Here is a 12,067-nt window from a genome sequence, read left to right as displayed (position 1 = left end):
TCTTAAAATACCTGCTATCTTCTTCCCTTATGTATGATTATATGCAGAGGTTCCTTAACCAACATGCATGCTCACTTGCTATTTGTTTTTTTTTTTTTTTTTTTTTATGGCTCACAGGCCCAGCCGCTCCGCGGCATGCGGGTTCTTCCCAGACCGGGGCACGAACCTGTGTCCCCTGCATCGGCAGGCGGACTCTCTACCACTGCGCCACCAAGGAAGCCCTCACTTGCTATTTGTTGAATTCTAGTTATGGAGCCAAGACTGTTTATATCAAATTGTAATTTTTAATTCAACTTCCAGTAAGTAATTATTGAGCATACTTTGTTCTAAGTATAATACAAGGCAGTATATAATGGTCAGAACTAGTGATGCCAAAAATAAATACTAACAAAGGCAGATTCAAGGTGAATGTGTACACATAGTGTGGCTGCCCCCAGCGCTTCCTAAATCCCAGCTTTTGGTTTGATGAAGTCAGGGATGATGGGCTTACCTGGTGATGCTGTGTGTTCCAGGTGGCCCAGCTGGGGCTCTCTGGTGATTCTGTAGATCAGTTCTGCAGGCTCCGTCTCCTGGTCAGTGGCAGAGAGCTGCAGAGTGGTGATTTTCTTCACCGAGTTTTCATCCAAGACCAGCCCTTTATTGGTGGTGATGACTGGTGGGGATTTGTCTTCTGAAAATATCAGAAAGAGTGATTTGAAATGGGATCATTTTTAGCCTCCTTTCTTCAATTCTGGGCCTGGTATCCAGGGGTAAGATCAGAATAGTCTCCAGGCCTGTCCCTCAGAGAACATATCAAGGAGCCACAGCTTCACACAACAGACAGGATATGATTCCAGATTTCCACATGAGCACATAAAGGAAAGGCTCAAGCCTCAAGGTGAGCACAGTGTGCACCATACGACCTCAGAACTGCTGGAGGACTTTTAGAAACCCAGTGCCGCCTTACCCAAAACACTGATGGAAAATGACTGGCCAATCAATTTGTTGCCTTCTCCATCAACCACATCAAATTTAAAAGCAAAGCTCCCACCAGATTCTCCTTTTCCATGACTGTATTCTACGTGGCCTGTAACAAGGACAAGAAAATCAAAATTTGCTATTAGTGTTTTCTGCCCTTATTTCTGAAATGTCAGGTGAGAATTCAGTTGGTATTCACACCAGTAAATCAATTAACCCCTTCTCACTTAGACATTGCTTTTGACATTTTAATCTAATATTTTCATTTCCTCCCTTTCATCTCCCACTAGCAACTTCCTCATCATCAACGACTCCATCATGATAAAATCATCCTAAGTAGCAAGTAGCATTGCTTACAGTTGAGGTTTGGCGTCTGTGGAAGACTCTAAAGAAGTCTCATGAATAACTAGATCAGCAAAACTGCCCACATGGAAAATGTGCACTGACCGGACCCACATCATTGGTGTGACCCTGTTAAATATCCATGTCACAGGGCAAGAGGACAGAGAGCTGCAGCCCACATTCTCCCAGAAGCTGTCACTCCCATTTCCCAGTACAGCCTTAATTCATTTTAGGAAAGACAACAGATATAACCAACGAACAAAGAAATAGATGAACAAAATAAATAAACTCTACCTAGAAGTCAAATGGATCCAAAGGGGAAAATGCAATATATTACATTTTTGTTAACCCACAGCATCACTTATAAGTACCTAGCAATGAAAAGATAGCCTGCTCTCATATTCTAAAAAGGGACACTGAGGCATGGAAAAATTAAGGACTTATTCCATTCCCTTCACTAAACATGTCTAATGAGATTTTGGCTGCTATCAATTTTGGGCGTTAGTGCAGACGGGACCTTCTGCTCCTAGGGGGACACATTTCCACCTCTAAATGGAACTGCACATCATTACATGACGTTGGATTACTTTCCTCCCAAATATGTAACTTTCTTTCCTTTTTTACCCCTGAAAGCACTGTACAGTAACTATGTAGCATTTAACATTTATGCTTTTACATTACATCAGCATTTCCTGGAGGAGGGATGAGCTATGTAATCTCCCTCAGGCAGCTCCAATTTATGCCCTTCCATTTTGCTTAGTTCATTAACTTGTGCTCTTTGGGGAGCTGGAAAGAGATATAAATTGTTCACCTAAGGCAGGCATACTTTTCACCTTAATCCATCCCAACTCACTTCTTTTTCCTCTCTCTCTCACACACAGTTTTAGCATCATAGCAAGTCAAAATGATTTTTTCATCTATAATAGCCCCCAATTTCATCAATGCTATGTCAAAGCATGAACACATTTTAGCCAAGAAGGAGAGTTTTTTGCAAAACCAAAAAAATTGAGGAGACAAGAAAGAATAAATGAAGCTATAACTCAGCTCTTAATTCAAAACAGAAGTGCTCAGTTTGCTGCCATAGGCTACAAGGCACTTAACTCTCATTTGACTACTGGGGGTGGAGTTTCTGGAAGTGTGGGTTGGCAGAAGAGAAGCAGCTGACCTTGGCTGATGTCAGCCTGGGTGAAACTTTGGATGGGGCCTTTAACGGAGATTTGCTCCAGGCTGTCATGCTTTACCAACTGCAGGCGCCCTGTACCAGGATCTGCCTTCAAGATGTACATCACCTGATGGTCATCTGAGTCAGTATCTGTCACTTTCAAGTGCTGTTCTGTGATGGGTGCTACGGACCCTGGAAGAGAATGGGATAGATTAGGTCATTCCCCATCATTGTTTTTGAATAGGATGTCAAATGATTTTAGGAGATTGGAGACTAAATTAACACACACTCCCTGGTCTAAAGAAGTATCAGCTGCCTGCCCTTCTGTTTCCAGCTGAATAAAGTTTAATTTCCATAAGTGAATAGTTCCAACTTCCCAATTTGCTAATCACTCCTTGAGTTTATATCTGAGCCCCTTTTCTCTTCTGATCCACTGTCACTCTCTACCTGTGCTCACCCTACACCTGTGACCTTTCAGTTAGTGTCTAGATCTATGTAATAACTCCTAGTTCTGTGATATAAAGGATTCCCAGACTTATGATGAAACCTGCTTGGACCTAATTTATTTACTTAAGGATCACCAAATCATAAAAAAACAGCTTTACATAAACTCACAAACATATCTGTTGCCCTCTCAGACTGAATAGTCAGAATCATTGTTCCTCGAGACAGAATATATGGTGAGGGTTACAGAGCAAGGAGACCTGAGTGCTGGGCCCTGGAAGGCTTGCACAGGTGTTGGGGACGGAGACAAGGCACTGCCTCCTGGAAAACACGTCTTCTCAGGGTCTTCCCCCTCGCTTTCCTCTCCAGCCATTTTCTCACATTAAAAATAGTAAATTCTGATAAAGTAGGTCCTAGTCACTCATGTGTAATACATCCTAGTGTTTGGAGTGGCAATCCACCATGGGCCCTGAGTGTCCCTGCACGTTCTTGCTGGGTAATGCCAAGAATGCAGGGCCTGACCACTCGTTACTCAGGCCATTCTCAGCGAGTAACCCTGAGGGACAAAGATCAGGCTTGCTTATCGCTACTATAACATGGGGAGTTCCCCAAGCTCAGTGTTCCTCTTCTGTAATGCATTACACTGCACACGGAGGTATTCATCTGGGCCCTCCGCATCACCCCCATGGGACTTGGAGGGCATTGCGAATAGATGCAAAATTGTTCTTGGCAATGCTGCCTTCTGTGCTGTCACAAAGTACTTTGTCTCTGACCAAGGAATCTCGTGTCTTCTACCAGCATCCATGAAACAGTAAGAGGATAACTTATTAGCTTGTAAGTAGGGCAAAGTTAAGTCCCATACCTAATACTTGAGACCTTTGGGAATCTCCAAAATTTCAAATACCATTATACCATATATTTTTCACTACAAAATACATATGAAACTAAGAATAAACAAGCAAATGGAACTCCGGTGGGACACAGATGCTCTGTGGAAAAAAGCCCACTCTCTAATTAAGTAACTCTCTACTGCAAACTGGTTCCAAGACTGACATGTGTCACAGGTTCTTCAGTGTTGCTTATCCATAAGTAAAATTGTGAACATTAGACCCTAGAACACCATAACTAATGGTTCTCAATTATTTACATAACCTCTCTTAGTGCATGATGACTTCCCAATTGCCCCTCCATGCCTTTTTTTTGTTTGTTTTTTTCAATAAGCATCTTGAAAATCCTGCTAGATTTTGTTGTTTGTTTCCATGGGGTTGGTTGGGCAGTACCAATATTCTAAGAGACCTGGGCCTACAATAGTTGGATAGATGAAGATTTTTGTGGACCTTGGGAATACTATAAGCCCTTCTCAATCTTTTCTCAAATTCACAGACAGAGGTCCAAAGAACTTCAGAGGTTTCACATTTGTCATTTACAGCTCTTAGTGTCCCCCAAATGACAGTTCTCCCCAACACTAGTCTCCCCAGATTCTTCACACCCAGTTCAAGATCCTCCCATAGAGCTGAGCTGACATGGAAGGAAGTACTGTACACCAACAAAGAAGAAACCACGGCCACTCTCTTCCATCCCTGTGGTACCTGCTGACAGCTGGAGGCCTTGGTTTACAGCCAAGTGGGGGGTGTCACCTGTAGGCAGCTCTATGTATATCTCCATCCTCCCTGTGTCTGTGTGGAGTCCATCAGTGAGGGAGAACCGGAACTCATCCACTGCCACACCAGGACCACCAGGCATGTACCCAACCAGCCCGGCCAGGATATCCTGGTAGGTGAAGGAGGAGCCCTGGACCAAAACCCTCCCATTCTCCAGAGGCTCAGAAGCAGTTTGCCTCTGGAGCAGATGACCTGAGGAAGGAAGCGAAAAAAAGAAAGAAAGAAAGTAAGAAACAATGGTAGAGTATATATGGCACCAAAACATTGTCTGATTTTGTCAACTGCTTGAGCCTGGGTAGAATGCCAAGGCCCTCAGAGGCTCATGGTGGCACATAAATAAATGACCAACAAATCAGCATTTTACATAGAAGTACAGGGTGCTGCTCTATGGCCTCATCTCCAAATAAAGAAGACAGAGTTCTGCTTTTCCTGGTTAAAAACCTCTTAAGGAGACACAGATGGATATAGCAATATGGTGGCTTAGGAATCAAATCTCTCGCCATGAATTCAAACTCACTTCATTATCTAAACCTTATTTTCACCTTCTGCAAGGTGAAAATAGCACTCTCCACTTGCTGCCTTCCGCCTGGGGCATCTGGGGTGGGAGAGAGGAATATGTTTTAAATTCCTTTTAAATTCAGAAAGACACCAAGCATCTTTGGGCTGAGGCATATTTTTCTGTTTTCAAGGTCATGTGTACCACAAAGGGACAGTTAAAGTGCTTCATTAAAGAAAGTGAAAGTGGCTGAAGGCAAGCTAAAAGGCAATGACCAACAACCTCACCTGCTAGCTCTCCATCAATAACAGTTTCATCTTCAAAAGGCCAATAGCCATTAGGATGGACTAAGATACCACTTGGGAGAAGAAAGTTGCAGAGCTTTAGCTAATACTAGGGGGATGGCACTTAGAAAAGAAGTACGAAGAAGAGTCCCATGGTGGTTCTCTAAACTTCTGGTTTAATCAGGAAAAGTGCTTTCTTTGCAAAAGGAACAAGCTCATAAAGATATCTACCACGCCTCTAACCTGAAGTGAACACCTTTTGTGATTAATTTCAAGGCTGCTATGCTGTTCCTTGCATGCAGTGGCCCAGGATAATCAAGCAATGATGCCTACTCTGAGAAGAGGATGTGCAGTTTCTGAAAACTTGTTTTGCCTGAGGTTACATAAGAAAGCAAGAAAACAGCTGAAATTGAATTTCAGAGACACCAATTACCCAGGATTCAGGCTTTCAGAGCAACCAGAGTCTACTGTGACCCCAAAGAATATTAGCCAGCTGTGAATTTGATTATACTTTGATGCAAAGAATGGACTACACACCAGCAAGGCAGAGGAATGATCAGCTGAAATCTATGTGTTTATTCTAATAACCCATCGGGCACCTCAGTTAAGAAGCTTCCCATAGCAGTTGTGTCCTACCATGGCCAGGCTTTTTTGTCAATACAAAAATCAGCTCGTTATCTGGAGTGTCCAGGTCCTGCAGGCTCAAAGAAGAATTGCTTATCACCACTCCCGAGCTCAGCTGCACGCCAAGGGGCCGCAAGGTCATCCTGGGAGGCTCGTCATTCTTCCTCTGATTAAAGCATAAAATATTAGGTCTCACACAGATACTGGTTTAAGAGGAAAAAAATAACATGCATTATTCAGAGAAAGTAACACCACCACATTAACTTTCACTACCGAAATAGCATGCAACATGTCATTGTCTTTTATTGTTATTATTATTATTATTGAAATATAGTTGTGTTAGTTTCAGGTATACAGCAAAGAGGTTCAGTTATATAGATATATTTTTTCATATTATTTTCCACTATAGACCGTTATGAGATATTGGATATAGTTCCCTGTGCTATACAGTAGGTCCTTGGTGTTTATTTTATGCATAGTAGTTTGTATCTAATATGTCACCATCTTTAATTCCCACTCAAAATGGTTAGGTTGAAAGGCAAGCAGGTCACACAAACCAAATATCCCCTTGAAAAGACACTGATGGACATGCTACAGAAATCTTCTCAGGTATTTTCCATAGGTACAAGGATGACATTTTCCAGACCAAAAATATGGACATGTGGTTAGACAAGTATATTTGGGGGATAAAAGGGCACATTATTTGAAATCAGAACAGTCTTAGAAGCCTAAGCATGGCACAGTACCTGTAGGAGAACACATATTTGAAACTGTGGGTGTCTAAAGATATCTCCTTGACCCCCCATCCTCGTGCCAGCACCCCTCAACCACTGTCCCTGAAGGGCACCGAGGGTGCCATGTTTTATTTTCTCAAGGCAGACGGCATTCCATTCTGATTTTTAGCTTTTATCTCTCTCCCTGGGGTGACAGAGCAAGCCTATGTAGTTGCTCAAATGAGCATAAATACAGCATCGAGGAACACATTTCTTTCATGATACAGTGTAATGAATAAATGCACTAAAAAATATAAGAAAAGGCAAGTATGCACATAGAACCACACACAATAATTTCAGGGAAAAATAAGCATATGCTATTTTTCACCTAATATGAGACTGGCAAGGTTTCTCTGTCTGACCCTCACAAACTGTTTTCACACAGAACAGATAGATTTTACTCTGAAATGGAAATTCCGATTTCCAAGTCAGACCATCCCCAAATGCCAGCCTTAATTCTACAAGCTTCCTAAAGGTCAGGGTTATATTTTAAAAACTGACCTCTAAAATTCAAGGTCAAACCCAATTTTCTTTGCTTTTGAGTTCACATAAAGCTATCTAATGGTGGGATATTGGGGTCAAAGGCCCAACTTATCCAACTTCCAAAGTCTTTACCTCGATGGTGATGTTGATGCTGTGGGTTTCTGATCGACTGTTTCCATCACTTACATAAAAACTGAAAATATCATGGGTTGGCTCAATGCTTTCATGAACACTCTGAAAGTAGTAAATGTAGTTTTCCAGGACATCTTGAAGAGGGAATGATGCTTCTAGGTCACTGGTAGTTCCAGGGCCAAATCGATCACCTGCATCAACAGTAAGAGGGAACTTTTACCTTGATCCATCAATTCCTGCTTCCTGGGCTGAACCAGAAAGCCTGACAGCACTATCAACAGAAGAGGAAAATATGTTTGAGAATAAAGGTGGGAGAGTGGAACTGGAAGACTTGGGATGGGATCCCAGTTTCCCCACTATTTTTCATCTACAAATGGGAATCAAATGAGATAACATGTATGAAAGCACTGTGAATGTTATTATTTCATAGAGCATAGAATCAGTGGTTGTTTTGTTAGAAATATTTGCTAAAATAAGTCACGGGACAAGTACTGATACAATAGTAAATGTTTTACCTTAAGCTTTAGTCAATTTCAAAACCACTCTGCAAGGGGAACCTTCTTTCTTTACACAAGAAAAGGTTAACTGCATACCTTTTTATCTAAGAAGCATCTCCTTAAGCGTGTTTTCATTTGACTATTCAGTTCCTCAAGGAAACCTCTGCATGGGCTAGTGCTCAGCCCCTGGGATGGTACACCAGGGCTACTGTGATGCTCAGGGACCATCCAGAGCTCGGGTGCAGTTCAGGTACTGAGATGCTCAAGTACCATTCAGAGCTCCATAGAAAGTGCTGGCTCTGGTTACCTCTTCTTTTCATCCCAACCCCAAAGGCCAAAGGGAAGAGTAAGCACTGTCTAAATGATGGATGACTTGTCTCTAACTTGGTCTTAGTCTCTGTAATTGATTGATTTTAAATTGTTACATTTTCTTCTAAAGAGAGGAGGAAAAAGAAACCCCTGTGTCTTCAAACACTCCCTGGATATACATCAACAAAGAAAAGTGTAGATAGAAGATCTGAAAGTGATAAGGCTTTCTCTTTCCCTCTTTCATGGTCCTCTGCAAAGATTAGGTCATATATTAAAAGGCCATTGACTTCCTAGATTGCAGACAGGGTCATTTTTCGTTTACCTCCCAATGTAAAGACTAGGAATGAAAATGCTTCACTTATAATTTGTTTGAAATAAGAATTCAAGACAAATATTATTTTTTTCAATGACATGAATTTTCTTAAATTTTACCCCTCAGATATGATTCCTCTTGACACCAGAAGAATAGAGGGCTCTAAGTGACCAGTGACCTGATAAGCCCTAGGGCATACAGTTCAGGGTTTCCAAAAGGAATTGCTATAATTCCTTCAAATTTTATTTTCTCTTTCCTTTGATCACTGTAAATATAAGAAATATAGTATCTTTATTTGGGTCAAAAATAGCCTAAGTAAATAGTGCCTAAAAATATACTTGAATAGAATAGTGACTTACTTTCTGTCTTAGAAAACAAGCTATTCAACAAGTGAATCTGCTACTGAAGCTTTAAGCACCAGTCCTTTCAATTGTTAAAACGGCACCTTCTATTTTTTCACATAAATCACTCTCATTAATATTCTTCCTTGCCTTCTTAAACAGAATATACTATGTGCAAATTAAATAGTTCTTGATGTGTGCAGGCTATCATCATGAACATCTATTACTGCATTGCACTGGAACACAGTGATGCCCGACAGGTAATCAAGGTGGGCCCTGCCCTGGTTGTGCTGGTACTAAAGGAATGTAGATTATCCATTCTGTTAGATTTCATACCAGACAATATGATTATTCTATTTCTTCCATCTTGCCGGTATGAACTTAAAGCTACTTCTTCTAATGTTTTAAAAAAGATGTTCTTCCGATCAGCTGAATTCTGAATCTAGGTAGATAGTTTCATATGTATAAAACAGACTTGGTTCTGAACTCCCATGGAGCAAAGTGTGGGTCCTTATGCAATGTGCCTTGGAGCAATTATTTGCCCCCCGAACGTCTTTTCCTTACTTCCAGGTTCATACTAATGTAGAGCAATGGTTTTCCAAGTGTGGACCAGCAGTAATGGCATCACCTGTGAGCTGGTGAGAAATGCAAACGCATGGGTCTCAACAGCCTCCTCAAACAGGAACTCTGGGGTTGCTGCCCAGGAAACTGTGTTTGCACAGGCCCTCCAGGTGAGTCTTATGCACATTAAAGTCTGTGAACCACTTTAAGAGAGGCTGAGGCTTGCCAGAAATTTCACTTCTGCGTGTACTCCAGGTTAGCATAAAACAATGTTAAAAAAAAAGCTTAATAAGAGGGCTTCCTTGGTGGCGCAGTGGTTGAGAGTCCGCCTGCTGACGCAGGGGACACGGGTTCGTGCCCCGGTCCGGGAAGATCCCACATGCCGCGGAGCAGCTGGGCCCGTGAGCCATGGCCGCTGAGCCTGCGCGTCCGGAGCCTGTGCTCCGCAATGGGAGAGGCCACAGTAGTGAGAGGCCTGCGTACCGCAAACAAAAAACAAAAACAAAACAAAACAAAAAAAAGCTTAATAAGAAATCACCTGGAGAGGAGAGAAGGCCGGGGGCAACCATCCTTTCATGATTCCCCACCTTTGCTTGTGCTCTTCCCTCTGTGAGAAATGCCATTTTCCCTCTGCCCACAGCAACTCCCACTGACACTTCAAGTTCCAACTCAAATGTTGCTTCCTCTGACTTTCTTGCCTTTTACAGGCAAAAGTAACTGTTTTGTCCTATGTCCTTTCTCAGTGCTTTCCTCCTTTCCCTGTTCTGGCGTTTCATGATTGTAATTTATCAGTCTTCATATCTGTCTCCCACTCGAGGCAGGGGCTGCACCTTATTCATGTTTACATCCACTGTATAAACATTTGTTGAGATAAATCTCACTCAGCAATAAACAAATCTAAGAGCACACACTGAAAGGCAAGATGGGGAAAAGACTCAAGATTTTCTATAGGAAAACATGACCCCTGCTAAATGAGTTTCCGGTAACTAGGCTCAAATCCCAGGCACCACGCTGGTCACAGACGCCTTCACTGGCCTCTCTGTGGGAGCTGCTAGCTGCACACCAGTTAGAGCCAAGTGCTGGCACTCAGGAATCTCACTGCGGAGGCAGCAGCACGGTCACCTGCCAGGAGCTGTCTCAACTGCCAGTCACTGTGGTCTCAGCAGACCTGTGGACGGTATCCACCCTCTCCCCTCCCCTTCTCTGTGATAATCACCAAGGGCAGTGGGTCCAGGGTAGATGCGGGGGGAGGGATGTAGAGGAGAGGGTCACAGAGAGACAAGCATGCATTTCAATTCATGTCATATCCTTAGAAAAAGCAGCAACGTAAGCTATGGTTCAGCTAAACTGCAGCTGCCTCACAGTAAAAGGACAGAAAATTTTATTTCCTTGACACTCAATTCCGAGTGCAATCCCCAAGCCCCTGTGTCCCCATTGCTGGCACTCCAAATCCTCTCACCCTGCTCTAGTTTTTCCCATAGCACTGATTGACCTCCTGACGTCTTACACAGTTTTTTCATTTATTAGGTTTCTTATCTGTCTCCTCCCACCAGGATCTAAGGCACCATGAAAGTAGGGGTTTCTGTCTGTTTTGTTTACTGATATATCCCCAGTGCTTAAAAGAGTGCTTGGCATACAGGAAACACTCAGTTTTCATAGAGTCAATGAAACCTTCCCTACTTCCATTTCTTTGAAATGGTTCCATTTCCTCTTTAGTTCTCCATATCCAGGTTAATTGCAGACATTTACGCATCTCCACGCTCCCTTCTCTCCAGGTCTGGAACAACTCTAGAGCCAATCTACTGCTGTTACCTGTCCCCGTGTTCTCGATGCAGCCGTACTTGGGCAGGGCACTTAGTTTAATGATGGCGTCACCCTGGAGGCTGTCCTGATCATCAGCAGCAAAGAAATGGTGAAATGAGAGTGGGGCTCTCCCTCCCTCGTCAACCTAAGAAAGAAAAGATTGGAGAGAGTCCTTGGGCGGTTGCACATAACTGCAGTAAAAGGAACTGAATTGAAAAGAGTTGCCTGGGGTGACCTTCCAGTACCCATTCCACTTCTTTGAGGAGGCAGATCTTCTACGCACAAGATGAGGAATGTTTGAGCTGCTGGGACCGGGCAATCCTTCAGCGCCTCTCGAAGCTACGCTCAGACATGGTGACTTCCGTGTTTCCCTTCAAAGTGGTACTTCCTTCCATTATGGATCTGGTTGTAAAGCAGCTCTGGCCCATTCTAATCACCTACCTTGGAACAGTTGCACGACAGGATGGCTGCCTTCCTTCCGTATCAATGTTCAAAAGCCCGCAGCTACAGAATGATTCATCCAGTCCTCCCTTGGATACTATGAAGGTAGCTCTGTCCTATAGGAGTTCCCAGCAGGAAGTCCCATTTATCCCATGATAGTGTATGCTTATAGGTGTGCAGGAAGAAAGGGCTCACCATACCTGAAAGCTAGTGCTTATCTTACTGTCAAGGAGGAAAATAAATCGGTTATGAGTAAAAGCAGTTGCTCCAGCTACCTTTTTCCTTTAGGGCCCTGTTTTGTATGCTTACTTTGCAACCTGACCCTAGTGTTTTTTGCTAGCTTGCTGGATATGAAGCCGCTTACTTCTGAATGACTATTGGCTAAATATAGGAAGATCTACAAGTTACAAAGTGGAAGATCACCCTGACTCTGGGAATGGGGAA

General features: G+C 42.9%; 1 protein-coding gene across 1 annotated transcript in view; it reads right to left on the bottom strand.

Annotated features, from left to right (window-relative positions):
• Window positions 1–12,067, bottom strand: part of FRAS1 (Fraser extracellular matrix complex subunit 1) — a gene marked incomplete at its 3' end in the record, with an annotated part of 456,967 nt that overhangs the window by 80,491 nt on the left and 364,409 nt on the right. The window contains exons 41-47 of the mRNA XM_079718352.1: window positions 11,192–11,327; window positions 7,359–7,549; window positions 5,983–6,136; window positions 4,495–4,758; window positions 2,465–2,653; window positions 947–1,066; window positions 491–670 (exon numbers count right to left, since the gene is read on the bottom strand). Coding sequence (XP_079574478.1) covers window positions 491–670; window positions 947–1,066; window positions 2,465–2,653; window positions 4,495–4,758; window positions 5,983–6,136; window positions 7,359–7,549; window positions 11,192–11,327 — 1,234 coding nt within the window. The remainder of the gene's footprint in view (window positions 1–490; window positions 671–946; window positions 1,067–2,464; window positions 2,654–4,494; window positions 4,759–5,982; window positions 6,137–7,358; window positions 7,550–11,191; window positions 11,328–12,067) is intronic.

The sequence above is a fragment of the Hyperoodon ampullatus genome (genome assembly GCF_949752795.1).
Source record: "Hyperoodon ampullatus genome assembly, chromosome: 1".
NCBI lineage: Eukaryota > Metazoa > Chordata > Mammalia > Artiodactyla > Ziphiidae > Hyperoodon > Hyperoodon ampullatus.
Note: the sequence above shows the minus strand (reverse complement) of the source record. Positions and strands in the feature narration are given on the sequence as shown.